This window comes from Emydura macquarii, unplaced genomic scaffold (assembly GCF_026122565.2).
Source record: "Emydura macquarii macquarii isolate MOO-44397 ecotype Brisbane River unplaced genomic scaffold, CSIRO-AGI_Emac_v2 contig_2768, whole genome shotgun sequence".
NCBI lineage: Eukaryota > Metazoa > Chordata > Testudines > Chelidae > Emydura > Emydura macquarii.
In genome coordinates, this window is record NW_027132905.1 from 964,005 (window position 1) to 982,100 (window position 18,096).

At 49.5% G+C, this 18,096-nt stretch overlaps 1 protein-coding gene across 1 annotated transcript in view; it reads left to right on the plus strand.

Annotated features, from left to right (window-relative positions):
* Window positions 1–7,505: 7,505 nt before the first annotated feature.
* The window catches only part of ADAM19 (ADAM metallopeptidase domain 19), a 44,378-nt gene continuing 33,787 nt past the window's right edge, over window positions 7,506–18,096 (plus strand). Inside the window, exons 1-3 of the mRNA XM_067566258.1 lie at window positions 7,506–7,602; window positions 9,618–9,706; window positions 11,880–11,950. Of these exons, the coding sequence (XP_067422359.1) occupies window positions 7,506–7,602; window positions 9,618–9,706; window positions 11,880–11,950 (257 nt within the window). The remainder of the gene's footprint in view (window positions 7,603–9,617; window positions 9,707–11,879; window positions 11,951–18,096) is intronic.

Below are 18,096 nucleotides of genomic sequence, written 5' to 3' on the forward strand. Positions count from 1 at the left end.
CTGAAAATGCCTGTTTGCTCCTAAATTGGTTTCTGACTGCAAGCTGATATGGCCCTGGAGAATGCATGTGGGCAAATGTGCTAATTCCCACACAAGTATGTTTCCAAAGTGTAAAGCAGCTGTTATCAGGATTAGTCCCTGAATCTGATCTCCCTCTCACCACTTTCCCTTTTATAGACTCTGGGATGGTAAAAGGAGATGCTTGACTGGTCCATTACAACGTGCAGGAAGCCTGAGCTTCTGCTTTCCATTAACAGCCTGAATTTTGTGCGTCCTATGGGAAGTTGATGACTAACAAAGATTTCCTTTGTCTTGTTTTGGGGGAATAGCTCCCTGAGCTCTCCTTTGGCCATCTTGCTGAGTGGGACCCTGATCCGGCATGCTGCTGCGTGGCCTCAATTCGCATGCACTTCAGCGGAAATTGGGAGTACTCCGCATCTGCCAAGAGACACTCAGGATCTGAGCCTGCACGATCGCTGTCAATGGGAGTGTCACAGGATGACTGGCCGCATTAAGAGGGAGGAGGAGACGGTCCAGTGCCCTTGTGACTGATTACCTACTGCCAAGTTGGGCTTAAGGGAAGGCACCCAGGCATGGCAAGGAGGACGGCTGCTATCTGTGGCGCTCTCTGAGTCAGAAAATGAGAGTGTGTGTGTGGAAGCTGTCTGAGCGCCAGCTAGGAAAGGCTGGGAGCGGCTGTTTGGTGAAAAGCGGACTGGGACAGAAGAAGAGCTCTAGGACTGGCAGAAGATACTGGATCTCCTTGTGTTGTGGTGATGGACTTTCACAGAGAAGATTTTTCTCCTCAGTATATGCTGGTCATTTGAGTTAAATCAATGCTTTAAAAGTCCCCTCACACTCTTTAGTTCCTCATGTTTCAATCTCTTGTCCCTTATTATGTCATAATCCCAAGAATTCTCTGCTCCCCCAGAAGTTTCTCTAGCAGAGGTCAACATGTAGACTATTGGTCAAAGTTACCTAGGTATTTTGATCATCCAGTTCCCTTTTACTTTGCAGGAAAATTGGACATCCAAATCCTCCAGGCAGCTTTAATCGTCTCTGGATATAAAACCTATGACACTATAGATGCATGTCACTCCACCTGCAACAGGTGCATGAGGAGAGCTGGCTCCAGGGAAAAGTGCAACAGTTTACCCTAATTCTGTAATCTGTATGCTCACTAGAGACGTGGGTCCTTCTCTCATTTAAAAAGGTGGTTTGTTAGTTTGCATTATAGACACATCTAGACAGAGGAAACCACAGGGAAATGCCCATGATGCCATGCGCTAACCCGATGAGTCGAGACCTGGTCTATTTACCGCTGTGAGAGGATATAACTATTTTGGTTACAGGTGTGATTTTTCCCCCCGGTATAATTATAGCAGTACAACTCCTGTGGACGCAATCATATATGACTGTGGCTTATACCAGTATAGCTATTCCCCTTATGGAAATAAGTTATATTAGTATAAGCATATTTGGAGCGGAAGAACTGTTTCCACATTGAGGGAATTGCACCATTTTTATCTAGACAATTATAGTTGAACCAGTACAGGTTTTGACCCTAGAATTTCACCACAGTCAAGGTCATTCAGTTGTAAATGGAGAAAGCTACAGTGCAATTAATCAGCCTTTGCTTTAATGTCACTGATCCCTCTTTTACAAAGCACAAATGGATGGTTTGATTTTTTTTTTTTTTTTAGTTGCATTTAAAAACAGACTAGGACCAAGCCCACATCCAGAATCCTATCAATCTATGGCGCTTTGGGAAGGCCAGCTGCTCTGGGCTCTGCAAATATGTCCTGCCATTCTGAATGGAAGGGGAAAAGCAGATGCTGAAGCTAAAGCAGCTGATTTGGGACTAGCTGAAGCCCTTCCAAACTGTCACCCCCTGAAATAGTGAAGTAAGTGGTTAAATTGTCAGTTGCCTCTATTGAATCCCAGTCTCTTCCCTTTTGATAATGTCAAAAATATCGGGTGATCAAATGTTTTAAAATGGGAAGCTTTAATATTTTGTTCAAGTCAGTCAAGAATGTGTCCATATGCTCCCCTGATCACGGCAAGTGTCTCAAATGCTGAGGTTTGACAGGACAACAAAGCAGTGTTTCCTTCTCTGTCTGGGCCTGCCCTTTTTGGTAATACTTCCTCCAGAATCAGTCTTTTAACAGTGATTCCTTAGGCAACCTTTCCTTCTCCCGAAAAGAGAGTTCCCCTGAAATATCACTGCGATTTTTTTTAGTTTGATGCAAGTCCAAACTATTAGAACATAACAGAAGAATTGGCCGTAGTGGGTCAGACCAAGGGTCCAGCTAGCTCAGTATCCTGTCTTCCAACCATGGCTGGTGCCAGATGCTTCAGAGGGAGTGAACAGAGCAGGCAATTGAGTGTTCCACCTGTGACCCTGACTCATTGTAGGGTTAGAACACTGATTTCTGTCCTGACCTGTGAGACTCATTCATTGGACGAAGCTGGGCAAATCATTTAACTTCCCTGTGCCTCAGTTTACCAAACTGTAAAAGGAAACACTCATCTGCCCCACTGGCGTGTTGAGAGGCTCCAGCTGTGACCCTATATTGATGCAAGCGGTCCTTGTCTCAGTAGCCCCATTGACGTCATGGGATTGTTTGAATCAGTAAAGGATGGAGGGGCAGGCGCGATACTAGCTAGCTAAACGTTGCCTACTTTGAAACACTTGGGCACAAGCCCTTATGAAGCTGCAATGTTATTTTAATACAGTTTGTCCACCATCCTGTGAAAAGCAGACAAGGGGAGGGAATATCCTGATGGCTGTATCTAAAGCTGTGCCACATACCTTTAAAAGTACATTTGAAAAGTTACTTTATCTTTGTCTGTCTTCGGAAGAGCTTACTCAACATCAACTTACTTCATTTACTTAACTCGATTTACTCAACTTACTCAGCACTTACTCAACATCAGCTGTCCTCTGCTCTTCCCCCACAGCAGCTGCCATTCTGAGGGCAAATAAGATCTGTCTTGTTTATTGTGATAACACCTAGAAGACCCAGTCATGGATCAGGCCCGCATTGTGTTAGGTGCTGCACAAACACAGAAGAAGAAGATGGCCCCTGCCAGCAACAGTTCTCTCTGGCTCTTCCTGATTTGTGAAAAGCTCAAGGAACTGGCAAGACACACAAAAACGCCACTGTCCAGCTGATATATGTTGTAGAATTTCCTAGAAGTGGTAACCGTCACAACCAGGCCCAATACCCCTCTGGAACAACATCAGTCTCTTCTGAGTGGACCCGATTGTTGGGTATCATTTGCTCCTAAGCCATCTGGGCCTGGGCAGAACCAAGTCGCTGTTCCTAGCTCTGAGTCTCTAGGGGTATGGCTACACTGCAGTTAAATACCAGGGGCTGTCCTGTGTCAGCTGGCTGAGTCTCACGGGGTTTGGGCGATGGGGCTCTTTCACTGCGGTGTAGATGTTCCAGCTAGGGCTGGAGCCCAGGCTCTGAGCCCCTCCTCTCTCACCTGAGCCAGAGCGTCTACACCAGTTAAATAGCCCGATAGCCCAAACTCCATGAGCCCAAATCAGCTGACCCCTGATGTTTTATTGCAGTGTAGACGTACTCTGTGTCCCACTCCCAGGTGCAGACCAGTCCTCCTTGGGACGTAGGGCTCTGCAGCTTGGCCACCTCAGACCCGACCCATTGACTCAGCCCTCTGGAGCCCCCAGCTGCATATGCACCTTCCCTCAGAGTTCCCCTTCCTGCAAGCTCTCTGAGCGTCTCGATCGAGTTAACCCCTTCCGGGACAGCGTGGAAGGCAAGCAAGGAGCCCGGGTTGTGCAAACGGATTTCTTAACCACGGGCACTAGACAGTCCCAGATCTTTGCAAACTAACCAACAGTCCTGAGCCGCACCCCCCCTTACAATGAACTCACCCCTTCTGTGCGCCCGAGGTCTGGTCAGCCTGGTCATACGGCATGAGGCAGTGGAGAGCTTTGCTTTTCAGAGAGCCTCCCCCCCCGAAATACCGTTGGCTCTGTGCCCAGGTGGGACATTCCAACCCCTACCCATGCTTGTCCCAGGTGAAGAAAAACCATTATCCCCTGAGTTGGGCCCATTACGGAGAGTCCTTCCGATGTCACCTTCTGCCAGGTGAAGTCAGCAGCAACATGTCACTATCCAGGGGCTTCTCTTAACACTACAAAACAGAACCGGTTCAAGCTCCCCACCCAGTAACCCGGGAAAACTTAACACTACCCTTTGGCGCCTCCGAGAGGCAATACTTCCTCACTCACAAGCATGTCTGTGTATAGCAAATGATTATTATTATTATTAAAAGGGAAAGAGAACCAAGCAGTAGTTTGGGAACCCTCCCCCACCTTTCCAAAACATGAGATCTTAAGCCAAAACCCCCGGCCAGAGCACACGGGGCAGGGTCCTTCACCTCAGCGTGAAAGTCCGACACACCAATGTTCCTTTAACATGCCCCTGCCCTCTTCCTCCCCTGCACCCCACTCACAGTTGCTGCCCTCGGTCAGCGAAGACCCAAAGTTCGGAGGCCTGTTCACACCCGTCACGTCCTACCCAGGGGATGGGCGGGGAAGACATCCAGTGATGCTTCTGCTGCGGTTGCTGGGGGATCCTGCTTCCCCCTTGTTCCCTTGGCTAATGAAGCCCTACAGCGGTCACCTTGGCAGTGACAAGGGGTGTTTTAATAAGAGGTTAAGCGGTTGCAGAATGTGCCTTTGGGCATTTAAAGGGCAGATGGAGGCGTCTCCTCACTAGGCTGGACATGAGTGAGAAGAACCTCCCTTCTGTGATATCTGGGTGCTGTGTTCTTCATAATGTGTGTGAAGCGAAGGGTGAGCGGTTCCCCCAGGGTTGGGCTGTGGAGGCAGAAAGACTGGCCGCCAGTTATGAGCAGCCCGATGCCAGCACTACGCTGAGAGCTAACCGCAGAGCACTTTGCATTAGGAAAACTTTGAAAGCCAGGTTCTGCAATGGACTGATTTCTGTTCCTGTCTGTTGTTTGCCTTTGGGGAACCCCCTTCCCCCCCTTCCATATCTGTGCCCGACAAATCCCTCCAGAACAAGATCTGATGTAATAAGGAAATATGTTGAAATGATGCAAAACTTTATTTCTGAACACTCAAGTCATGGGGGAAGGGGGGCAGTGTTCATTCACTGTCTCAAGGGGTGGGGTGGTAGCTTGCTGGCCAGCTGTTAGCGTGACTGCTGCTGCTTTCTGCTCACCTCCACCAGGGTGAAGGAGAGCTCGTACTGCAGCCTGGCCAGTCTCCTCCGAGACCTCTTGGGGGCGGGGGAGGAGGAGGGCAGCAAAGCCCTGGGTCGAGGAGCATTATGGAGGGGCTGCAGCATGACTCTGCCCTGCCTCTGCTCCCCCTGAAGCTCCACAAGCCGCCGCAGCATGTCTGCCTGGTCCTGCATGATTCGCGGCATTTCCCGCGTGGTGCTGCAATCAGGATCCATCATTTCTCGGCGATTCTCCCTGTCCCTGTCCGTGTTCTGTGACTAGTCAGCCGCCAGGCTCTGTGCTCTCTCTCTGCAGCCGCTGAGGTTTCGTGAGCTCCGCAAACATGTCCTCTCTGGTTTTTTCCCCCTCTTCCTAATCTGAGACAGTCTGTCCGCAGCATTTCTTAAGGGTCGGTCCAATGCGGAGCTGTCCACAGAACGAAAGAAAAGTCACAAGGTAGCCACAGGTAGCAGAGTGAAGAAAATGGAACAAATGTAACAATTTAGATAATGAGCGCCTGAAAAAATGTAGCAAATGATTACAGAGAAACAATGTTACTATTCAAATGTTGCAAATGGTTCCCTTGATACAATGTAGCACATGATTGACTCTCTCTGCTTGTATTTTAAACCCCTACAGAGAGGAACTGCGGACGGCGGTGTGTGTGTGTGTGTGTGTGTGTGTGTGTGTAGGGGGGGGGGGGGGGCTATGCTTAAAACACATGAAGCCATGAGGCAGGCTCCCTTGATTGTAGAGAAGAATCCTACTGTGGAGGGAGGAACAAGGCAGCCCTCCCCTGAAAAGTTTTTCTAGGGATAACGGATTACATACATTACATTGTCCATGATATAAATGTAGCATTTCTCATCACATAAAACAAATGATCCCTGGGTAACCCCCCAGTACAGTCAACGAAATACCTGAGATCCCTTTCATGACCCCCTCCCCAACGTACAAGGACAGAACTGCTAAGAAGAAAGAAAACTCAGCAGCTGTGCCTTCCCCGGGACCATCAGTGCTGTCCTGGGTGCTCGGGGGTCAGGAATAAGTCCTGACTTTCGGGGAGAATGGACACCCCGCTCTCCTGCACTCTGCTCTCCTCTGCTTCCTCCTCCTCCTCATCCATGGAGTCCTCATCGCTGATCATGGACTGTGACCTGGCGGAGGTATCGATGCTGTGGGGCGGCACCGTGGTGGGATCGCCACCGAGAATTGCATGCACCTCATGGTAGAAGCGGCATGTTTTGGGCGAGGAGACAGAGCGGCTGTTGGCTTCCCTGGCTTTCTGATACGACTGGCACAGCTCCTTGATCTTCACGCAGCACTGCTGAGCGTCCCTCTGGTGTCCCTTCTCCAGCATGCCCTGAGATATCTTCCCGTAAATGTCTGAGCTGAGCTGAGCTGAGCCAGAACGGACTCCTCGCCCCACAGCCCAGTGAGGTCTAAGACCTCGGGTCGACGCCATGCTGGGGCGTGTTTGGGTTTTGCAGTAGCCGGGCGGAGAACAGTGACAACGCTCTCTCCACGCCGGCAGCACAGGAAATGAACATTCAAATCTTCCCGCGGCTTGAGGGGAGGGGACATTTCCTGGTAGCGTGACCACTGAGCAGCACAGCGCGACTGTCCAGAGTGGTCAAAACCAGGCATTGTGGGATACCTCCTGGAGGTCAGTTAATTCAAATTAAGTTCTGTTGCGTCTACACTAACACTAAAGCGACTTAACAAATTCGAATTAGGTGCTATGCCACTTGCGGGGGTGGTCTTATTAGGTCGATTTTACAGGCACCTTAATTCGAATTAAGAGTGGTGCCAGTGTAGACGCGGGTGTAATCCATTCTCTCCCTGACTTCTCCCAGCCCCCGATTGCTCCGCCTTTCGCTGAACACTCTGCATGGGCGGGGACAATGCGGAATCCAACCCCGATCCCAGCTTTCAGCCTCAAATGAGCCTAGAAAAGACATCGGACGCCCCCCTTGCGGGGGTGGGAAGGGGGGTGCCCAGGACCCGCTCCGAACGGCTCCATCCTCCCCCGGCTGGCTTGGCAGCAGGTTTCAATTCCCCCGGCTGCGGGTGGATGGTCCCCGGGCTGGGCTGGGCTCAGCCGGCAGCCGGAGCGTCACTGGCCCGGGCTGGGTGCGGGGGGAGCCTGCCCCTGCCCCTGCCCCTGCCCCTGCCCCTGCCCTCACCTGCCAGCGGGTGGCAGCTCGCCGCGAGGAATCGGGGCCAGGCAGCCGGCCTGGGCGGAGGCAGCAGGCGCCGCATCTCTGCCGGCCGGAGGAGCCATGCCTGGGGCTGCGGGACGAGCCGGGGGCCCTGCGGCTTCTCTCGGGCTGCTGCTGCTAACGCTGCTCCCCGCCGCGGGGTCGGCAGGCTGGAGAAGTAAGTGTGTGTGTGTGTTTGTGTGTGTGTGTGTGTGTGTCGCTGTGCAGGGGAGGATGTCAGGACAAGGGCAAGGGAGACGCACTGAGCCGTGGAACCCAGAGCCGGGGGGGGCTTTAATCTAACCCTGGTTCTTCCCTGCTAGGACGATGTCCCGTCGCCCCCCCCCCCCTTTTTGGTGGTGCTGGTGCTGGTCTTTTCTATCTCCTTCTCCCGAAACGCAGCAGCGCGCACAGCACAGCCGAGCAAAGCAGTGAGAAAACACACACCGAGTACTGCAGGCTGCGCCTAGAGAAAAGCATCCTCTGGCTGTGAATGGCCTGGACTGGGAGATCCCGGATTTCTCAGCATTGTCTGCTCCTGGGCTGGGGTCATGCCAAAGATGCCCAACAGCTGTGCGCTGGGGGCTTTCAGCTGCACAGAGCGGCAGACCTTCCTTCCTATCGCCCTCTGCTCAGCAGGAAACCCAGGGACAGTCTTGGGTGGCGGACAGCCCTGAGTCCCGGTCAGCAAGCTGCAGTCTGGGGTTGACATCAGAGCTCCGTGCCGCTGGAAAGCGCCTTTCTTTCAGCAGCAGAAGTTGGTCCAATAAAATAAAGTTGGAGCCCAGGAGCATTTTTACAGGGAGGGTAATCCCCAGGTCCTAAATCTTGGATGGGTGGGTTGGGGGCAGGCCAAGTGCAGCCCATTTCCAAGCTAGCTATTGGAATCAGGCTCTCTCCCCACTTCCACTTGCTGACACAGTCCCCACTGGATTAGCCTGTGCGCATCTCTGACCCCAAGGGCTTTACATTAAGTTTGAGTAAAATGCTGGACAGATAGATATGTAGAAAAATGATAGCTGGCAAATTACACCTTTCAGATCACTCTGTGTCTGGGGCAGCATTTCATGATAGAAATGAGCTGGAAGAGGACTAGAGGGGTAGATAAAGAGAACTGGTTCTGTCTAGAATGCAATGGGTCTAAACGAGAATGGGAAAAGAAATTCCCATGACCTTTTCCGGACCTGAAGAAGAACTCTGTGGAGCTCAAAAGTGTCTGTTTCACCAACCGAAGTTGGCTCAATGGAAGAATCATAGAATATTAGAGTTGGAAGGGACCTCAGGAGGTATCTAGTCCAACCCCCTGCTCAAAGCAGGACTAACTTCAGCTATATCATCCCAGCCAGGGCTTTGTCAAGCCTCAGCTTAAAAACCTCTAAAGATGGAGATTCCACCACCTCTCTAGGTAACCCGTTCCAGTGCTTCACCACCCTCCTGGTGAAAAACCTTTTCCTAATGTCCAACCTAGACCTCACCCACCTTGTCTCTGGGGAAAGAAGAGACAGACCCGCTTTACAGAGGAAAGCAGCATTGAGCGTTGCCATGTGGTGGTTGAAACTAACCAGCACAGCCCACAGGTGCCCAAACTAAGAGAATTATTTAAGTGCTTCAAGGAGTTCCCATCTTTGTTGTAGCAATTAATGTGCTTTTTTAAACTCCTATTTTAAAATCCACTTGAACAATTACTGTTCTGTCCAACTGAATTTATCCATGGCTTGTATATTTATTACAGGCCTGATCCAGAGGGGTGCTGAGTACCTGGTCCCCAATCCAGCAAAGCACTTGTTTTAAGCATAGGCGCTGCCTCACTTAAATCAATTGAATTTCTCATGCACTTAACTTTAAGCGCATGCGCCAGTGCTTTGCTGGATCAGTGCCTGAGCTCAGATCTTTCAGAAGTGAGACCTGTATATGTCTGTGCCTTCAGAAACGCAGACATAACATATCAGGATGCTCTTTTCTGCTGCTAATACTCAACACTGTTCTTACATGTATTTAGAGAAGTTAATGGCCAAACGGTTCAAACATGTCTTGCTTTTTGCTGTTTATGTGCTGCTACCTTTTGAAAGGCTTGATCGTGTTCCATTAAGTCAAGGGCAAAACTCCCGTTGACTCTGATGGAGCAGGATTAAACTCTCAAAGCTTGGCTTTGCAGTGGAGTTTTGACTCTGAGCAACTGTCTGTGCTTCCCAGGAGAAAACAGTGCTGTTGGCTCAGAGCTATACCAAGAAGAAATAACACTGCAGTGGAAAGCCGCTGGAAGCCCCTCCACCACTGTGAAGGTATGTCACGTGAGCTCTTAAAAAAATGCTTCAGCTAGTCTCTCCCAAGGGGAGAAATGGTTGACTGGATCTGGTGATGTCTCTTAAATTCTTCAGGCCAAATGCGGGTCACTGGAGGCACGTGCTATAGGGGCGCATGTTAGAAACCCCATCAGCATAGCAGGAGCTGTTTGCCTGGATTTGAACTCTCCCCAAAACTTATAGAAAGGCTGCTCTGCATCCCCTTGGCATATGGTGCCACAGGGGAGCACTACGGGGGGGCTAAGGATGACCTGCCGGTGAGATCCCCTGACCCAATCGCGCTAAAGCACTGCTCTCTCTGCACAGTATCTCAGCTCCAAGCTGGCATCGTATCTCCGTAAGGATTTGTGCAGAGAGCCATTGCTGGTCAGAATATGGAGGCAGACTTTGCCCTGTGTTTGTGGCGGATGTGTGTTCCTGGTTTGGAGACAGAGCTTAGTCCGTACCCTGGCTTTGGCTTACGTAACAACAGCAACAAATAACGGGTGCTGCTATATCACTTTCCACTGCGAAAGATCCCAAAGCACTTCAGGCTACGTATTAAGATTGCTCGCCCACCACTGAAATGCAGCTGCCTCAGGGGAGGAGCCCGGCAGCCATTTAGCACACACTGTATGGAGAGAATCACAGAGCTCAAAGGCTGTGAGCTACACTCAAACTTGCCTGTGTTTGTGTTGTCTCACTTAACAAGAGACCAGTGCTGAGCACCTGCAGCTCCCAGTTGAAACCAGGATTTGGCTCTTTGCAATTTCAAGCCAGGGTTGCAAAGATGCAAATCCTGTTCTAGTCTGCTGGATGTAATCACTAGGGGCCTGATCCGAAGCCAAGGAAAAACCCATTGTCTTCAACAGGCACAGGATTAACAGAAGATGTATCTTACTATTCTAATACAGTAAAAACGGCTTTTCTTGCCTTCTTAGAAGGCAACTTACTTTCAACAGAAAATCTTGTAATATCCTCAACTGAGTCAACTTATCTTTGATCTGTCAGATCACTTCTGCACACAGCTAACTTTTATCAGCTCTGTGGTCATTTGAAACTTGTTTGTGTAAGTCTGAGTCATCTGCGCTGAATGGACTCATGTTCCTTTATGTGAATTAGTATGAAAATAAAATACTCTACTGAAAAATAAGTCAGTGGTAGCAGACGCATCGTGTGATGAGGTGCATGGCTGTATATTATATTCCTGATTCCTCTTCTGCCCTCGCGTGTTTTAATTGTATCTGCCTAATAATGAAATGACAATGCAGTGGTTACTGGGAACACCTTTCAGGTAATGCATCTTGTCTAGCAGGTGTATACACACCCTGTGTACAATGCACACCTCCAGTTTGTTGTCTTCCTGCCCATTTTCACCTACCATTTATTTAAAGCTATGGATACACATAACTAGCTATACATGTATATCTGCATACTGTAAATGTAGATGTACAATAGATCTCAGGGTATGTCTATATTGACATTTGAAATGTTATTAGGACCTTCATAGAAAATCACCTCTCTGAGTACCTCCTAGAAACATAGACCGTCGCGTGTCTCGCATACGTTGTAGCCCAGCAGTTTCACTATATGTTGAGTAGTTTTCCTGACAGGAAATTGCATACGAATTCTGAATGCTATAGCCCAGCGGTTCTCTGACACTTCATTTCGTAGAAGAAAGCTTCTTTCCTGGACAAGCACCACCTCCCAGCTCCCCACTGCTCAGGTTTAATTTTGCAAGCCATGGAGCAGGCCCCTGTGAACCACAAGAAGTCCACGGTCCTCAGTTTGAGAACCGCTGCTGCAGGCTCTATGCTGGTTATATTTCCACATTAAAACAAACGGGTGTCCCTGAGTGGGTGAGAGATGAGATCGCAGTTTGGTTTTAGTGCCCTCTCCTAAGAAATAGTGTAAATACAGGTTTGCATACGGCAAATCGTCCTCTCCATGTTTCTAAAGTGGTAGCAACACATCATTCATTTTCCTAAGCATCTCACCTCGGTCCATCTCTGCCTACTAGACACAGCTGGGACGGGAGACACGCTTCCCGCGGCAGGGTGGGACAAGGAGAGGTTTGCACTTGCAGACAAAGTAATTGCTGCGTTGATGACCACTTAGCTATTCATAATGACCGTGCGGTGTGTGTAATGGGCACTTCCTCTGTTCCCTGTAGCACCCTTTCAAAGCAGAAGTCAAGATGGCAGTTGAAGGGAAAGAGCTCATCCTGGATGTTGAGAAGAATGAGTAAGTGTGTTTGATTTGCGTAGCTCATACAACCCGCTGCCTAAGCTGACGAATGAGGACCTGATCCAGAGCCCGTTGGAGATCTTTCTGTTGACTTCGCTAGGCCTTGGATCACACCCTACGGCCTGGTCTAAACCTAAAACTTGGGTGGACTTAGCGACGTTGCTCAGGGCTGTGAAAAATTCACGCCCTGTGCGCTGTGGTTAGGTTGACCTAAGCCCCCACTGTAGACACAGCTGGATGGGTGGCAAAATTCTTCCATCGACCTAGCAGTGGACTAACGACATCAGCTGAAAATCCCCTTGTGTTGATGTAGGAAATGTCTCTGCTACAGCTGTCATGCCATAGTATGCCACTGTCGTTTCAGATGTACTCGAGGTGGGGGGAATGCATGCTGCTCTTGTACATGCTAAGAGTATTCTGGGTCCGATCTCAGCTGGTATTAAGTGGCAAAACTCCAGTGACTTCAGTGGTGCTCTGTCACTGCATGCCATCTGGCCAACACTTTGTAAACCCAGGCCACATAACAGTTAGTACCTGTATTAACTAGAAAATTATTTCCTATTACTGTTTACCTGATGTTAGTGGACTGGACTGGCCACCAAATGGCTCAATGTTTTATCAGTAAAAAGCTCTACTGTGGATTTTGTATGTTATGCTACTTCTAATGGATTCCACTCCAGGTCTCGCAGGAGGAATGACAGTGAAACCTTATGTTTCTCTAATGCCTCTCATCCTAAAGTGGCCTAAAGAAATGTTTTCACTTGCACTGACCACGAAGTTCAGCCACCTCTGGGGTAGAATACAGCAGCTGGCTAACAGCACCCAGCGACATTACAGAGTAGTTTGGGACAGGAAGCGAAGAAGAATACTGTATCCAAATGAAGCTACAGATGGATGTAGGTAGGCAGGATGATTTTGTTGCTGGAGTTTTGGTGTAGATTCTTTGCTGCTTTTTATTTTTTATATCCGGTCCTTTCGCTGGCAAGTGGATTAGATTCCAATGATGGAACAGGAACCAAGATTTATTTTATAGTAGCTGGTCCTTGCCGCTTTTAATCCATGGATACTGGATTTCTTTCTGTGCCAGATTTAAATATTGACTGCCAGTTGAACGTGTTTTCTCCTAGTCCCCACTAATGATTTATACCCTGGAATAATGCTACTTACCATCTTTAAGTATATTGTTCAGACATCATTGACCAGTCAAACCTAGGATCACGCTTCTCCTTCCCTAAGAATGAAAGGAAATGTCACAATATGGCTATACCACTGTAATTAGTGTTTAGGGTGGCATACAGACATAACTGATGTGCAAGCTAGTGTGAAGGCATGCCCAGCTTCCCTTGGCACTGTGTAAGGCAGTACCTGAAATCAGATGAGTGATCACACGACAATATATTCTGGGAAGGGCTTTCTGTAAAAGGCTGCGTCATAAGAATAAACTGCTGGGCCTTTCAGCACTGAAGTCACTGCTGAGCCGATCCTGCACTCGTGCCAACAGAAAAATGTTACACATATTCCACCATCAGCATCTTTGGGCTTTGAAAGTACCGAGGCAGCAGCGAGGGGACCAGACTGCACTGCCATTGTTAGCTAAGTCCTGTCTGCACAAGCAAACTGAACAGTTGGTGGCAATTGTTAGCAGTTGAGATCTCTGAACCAATGCTGGCAGTGATCTGCTACTGGAGACGGGACAAAACCACTGCGCTGGCTTTGACGGTCACGTCTTCAACCTATTGCAGCATTCGTGCAGCGTAGCGTTGCAGAGGTGAATTTAGTCGCAGGCCAGGAGGAGTTTGCAAAAGCAGAGAGTCCTAGCAGCAGATTAATTGAGTGTATGATGACATCACCTCCAGGTGCCTCCTGGGAACTGCTGTGCTATTTCCATCAGAGGTCTGGCTCTCCGCATCTTTCAGTAAACAGAATTAGGATCACACACCATTTGCTATTGTGTTTACTTCCTGAGATAAGGCTTTCATTCAGCAAAATACACATAGACACTTCCATCAAGGAGCATGCTGGCTTACCAGGATTAATAAACACAGAAGGCATTTTGTAGTCTTAGTATTTAAACAGAATCTCAAAAAAACACAGTACATAGAAAACACAGAGGATACGAAATCATCTCTAACGCTGACTTCACTGGCATTTTTCCTGAGCAAGGAGTGAAGGCTTAGCCTTGTAATTAGAGACAGAAGCCAAGACCGGAAAAGAGGCAACAAGACATTTGTTTAAGGGACACCAAATGGCCCAGCATTTCAGGCTTCAGGGATATTGACTCAATTAGCAGTGGAGAAAAGTGTTTGAGAACGAAGCCATTACTTGGATGTCTCTTTCAAAGGTCTTTAAATGAGTTGTAGGGGCTTTCAAGGACAGCGAAGGGGGAATGATGAATTAGTCAGAAGTGGGGTCCTTAGGAATGTTATGGATGCTCTAAAGTAATTGGCCTTTCTCGCTTCCATCTGAGCATCTCAAGCCCTTTGCAAGCACTAATGAATGAAGCCTTATCTTTCCCTTGACTCCTGCCTGTGACAAATCTCCAACCTCCAGCTGCTCATCCACAGGAGATGTAAACCAGGGGATATTGCATATGTTCCCTCAACATGCTGCATTATTATTTACTTTGTAATAAACTCAGCACCTATCAGATTGTGGACGCCCTACATTTGAATGTAGGCTTCATGCATTGATAGCTAAAACCACTTTCTTTTGTTGCTAGTAAGAAAAAGGCAGGACCATGATTTCGTTTCCAAGGAAGCCAGACCATAGCATGTAAAATCTGAGCAATTGCAAGAGAATATCCCCCCAGTGCCATTTAATTTTTTTTTAATGAGTCATTGAAACATTCAACTCCTGCAGCTGCAGAATTGGAAAGTCTAAGGCTGCATGGAGATATGGAGAAATGCCTGTAAGAGCAATCACACATTTGGCTGTGGCTTAGGAATGGAAGAATTTGAGTTCTAAACCGTGGGGAAAACTGAGTTTTCTGTGTTTGTTAAGAGCCAGCTTCGAGCTGACGGAAGGGGCGAACTGGAGATGCAGTGGAGAGGCTATGAATGGTGATCACAATGGTCCCTTCTGACCCTGGAGTCTATGAACGTGTCATGTGGCCGTCTGCGTGGCAAGAGCGTCTCTCTCTCAGGATGAACTGCTGATATTTCTGTTCTACAAGTCAGACGACCTGGGCTACACTTACCACGAAGTTCAGCGGCAGTCGATGGGAGATACACAAGCCACTCTACGTAGCTTGCGTATCTTCCGTCGACTTCCTAAATTCTAATTAATGCAGCGTCCCCGCTACGCTTCGCAGGCGGAAAATGCCCTCCTGACGACGCAGCGTCACTCTTTTTCCGGGGGTGGCTTTATTTGGTCGACTTCCAGATCGATTGGGCGGGTCTCCACTTCCCTTCACTCGGTCCTGGAAAATCGAACCGCCGGCGCCCCATTTGCCGCCGTGAGCAAACACAGACCCTGAGACTAGTTTGTTTTCCCACCTAGAGGTAGGAGAAGGTGCATGGGAGAAAAGCACTCCTCCCTGTCCTGTTGCAAGAGAGTCTCTGTCACGGGGTGGCTGGCCCTTTTAAGAAGCAGCGGGGTCCAGGGCACCTGTCCCTGGTCAGCTGCCTCCCAGGTGAGCTTAAGAGGAGGCGCCTGGGAGGAAGAAGGGCCGGGGAGAGGCAGGTGAGCGCTGCCTGTGAACAGAGGAGAGACAGGAGGGGCAGCAGAGAGCTGCCTGAGGGACAGAGCTGTGGGAGGTGATGGAGAGCAGTAGCTGTGAGCTGCTGCTGCTGAGTTCTGAGGAAAGCTGTGCGTTTCTCCCACGCAGCTTTTCCCATTTTTGGGGTGGGACTGATGGGAAATGCTATGGGGCGGGAGCTCACTCACTGGAGACCTGCCTTGGGGGCTCCAGGGAAAGACTCCAGGGAGAGAAACGGGCCTTGGATCTCTCACAGAGAGAGCCTGGAGAGCGGGGCCCTGGGATTGAGTGGTTAATGACTTGGGTGGGCAAACTGGGGGTGGGGACCTCTGAATGGAATTGAGGAGCTCCAGTGTTGTGGCCTGGGCTGACTTTGGGGTTGTGGGAGGATCTGTTTACCTGTTGCACTTTCTCTGAGCCACAGGGGTTGAATTCCTCCCTGAGGGAGGGATGATATTCCTTTGCATGGGCAGCTACCGGAGGGCGGCCGTGATGGGGTAACGTGTTAGGAGCCGTGGGAGTCAGAGACCTCTCCTACCAGGGAGGCATAACTGGCAGAGCCCTGCTGGGGTCCCTCCCTGCCAGCATGGGCGCATGCATCCAGAGGCCATCCCGTGGTAGTCCTCCCGAGTGGGGGAGAGGGGCTGGGACAGCCATAGTCATGTGAAAACTGCGGCAGTGGGATCCCAGTTTCTGCGGACCCTCTCTGTGGATGTTTAGCTAGAGATGAGGAGGTGGTGCAGCGAGCAGAAGGGACAGGGAGGAAAAGGGGCTGCTAGACATCGCAGGAGGTTGGTTGGTGCCCTAGGTGTCCACCTTAGCTGAGGACCATCGCTGGCGGGCCCTGCCCTTCCTCACCACACATCGGTCTGCAGCGGCTGGGGAGACGCTGCCAAGAGAGTGGCCAGCCAGGGATGCTCTAGCCCCTCTGAGCCCTGGGAGGGAGCGTCACTAGCATCAGGAAGCTCTGAAGTGCTTTTCAGACCCTTGGTAACTTTATCCTCGTCGCTTTCTCTCAGATCGGGTGCCCTCGGCTGGGCATGCTGGTAAGCCGTAGTGCAGCGTTACCCTGGGAATGCAGGCAAAGCTCCTGCTGACCTCAGGCGGTGTCTTGCTTGAATGAGGGGAATGGCATCAGGGCATTTTTAACCACGTGCAAGGGGGATTCCATGCAACGGGAGCCAAAATGTACAGTAGTTGGCGAGAGCAGCTGACCTCCTAGCTCAGAAAAAGTTCACTGGCTCCCTGCCCAGCTGGGATGTCTAATTTTAGACGACTGTACCTCAGAAGCGAAAACACGCTGCCCCTTCTAAACAGGACCATTTCCCTGTGTCTGCAATAACAAGGGAGCCCTGGAGCTGATGCTCTGAGCTGTCCGATAAGGGAGCCGGGAGTCACTGGTAGTTCATCATTTCCTGCCTCATCTGGGTTACAGCACTTGTTTAATCAGTGTTTATACTCCTGGGGGTACACAAAGCTCTTCCAGGGGGTACATCAACTCATCTAGATATCTGCATAGCTTTACAATAGGCTACATAAAAAACACCAGTGAAGTCAGCACCAACTAAAATGTCATTGACAATAACTTGTTCATACTGCTCTACATGTTATACACTGAAATGCAAGTACAGTATTTCTATTCCAATCGATTTCTTTTATAATGATGTGGTACAAATGAAAAAGTCAGCCATTTTTCAGTGACAGTGTGCTGTGACACGTCTGTATTTTTATGTCTAATTTTGTAAGCAAATAGTTTTTAAGAGAGGTGAAACTTGGGGGTACGCAAGACAAATCAGACTCCTGGAAGGGGTACAGGAGTCTGGAAAGGTTGAGAACCACTGGTTTAAGTGACAGAAGATGGAGAGGAGTTTGTCCACCTCTCAGCGGGAAGGATATTCCCGATCTTCCACGCAGGGTTCGCACGCTATCCATATCCAATGGCTTCCTGCACTGGGGGGTGGTGCGTGGGCAGTGTGGAGGCAAATGGAGGCAAATGGCAGGAAACATTTGACCTGCTCTGCTGGAATCATGATGGGCTTTTTTACCAGTAAGAAAACAGAGTTGGCATCTGGACAGTTGTAGCTGCTCTTCCTCCTCTTCATTCATTTGGGAGAACTGGAGATTTCTTTGTAATGGGGAGGAGGAGAGAAGGAAATGAACCCCTCCGACTTATCTGTTTCCTGGCTTTAATGATTGCATGACTTCCTATCCAGGGAATCCACTTCCTTCCCTCTTTTTCTTTGTATGTATTTTTCTGTGGTTTGCCTTATCCATTGCTTAGTGCAGCGTGGCATGTTGTTGACTTTGCGCTGCAGCAGTGACATCTTTGAGTGGCTCTTCCACCCCAAATGTCACTGACCTGGCTGAGGGGGGAGCCTGTGCAAAACCTCTTGCGAATAGGCAGCTGACTTCTACCTTCAGCGGTGGTGAGTCAACCTTTCAAGCC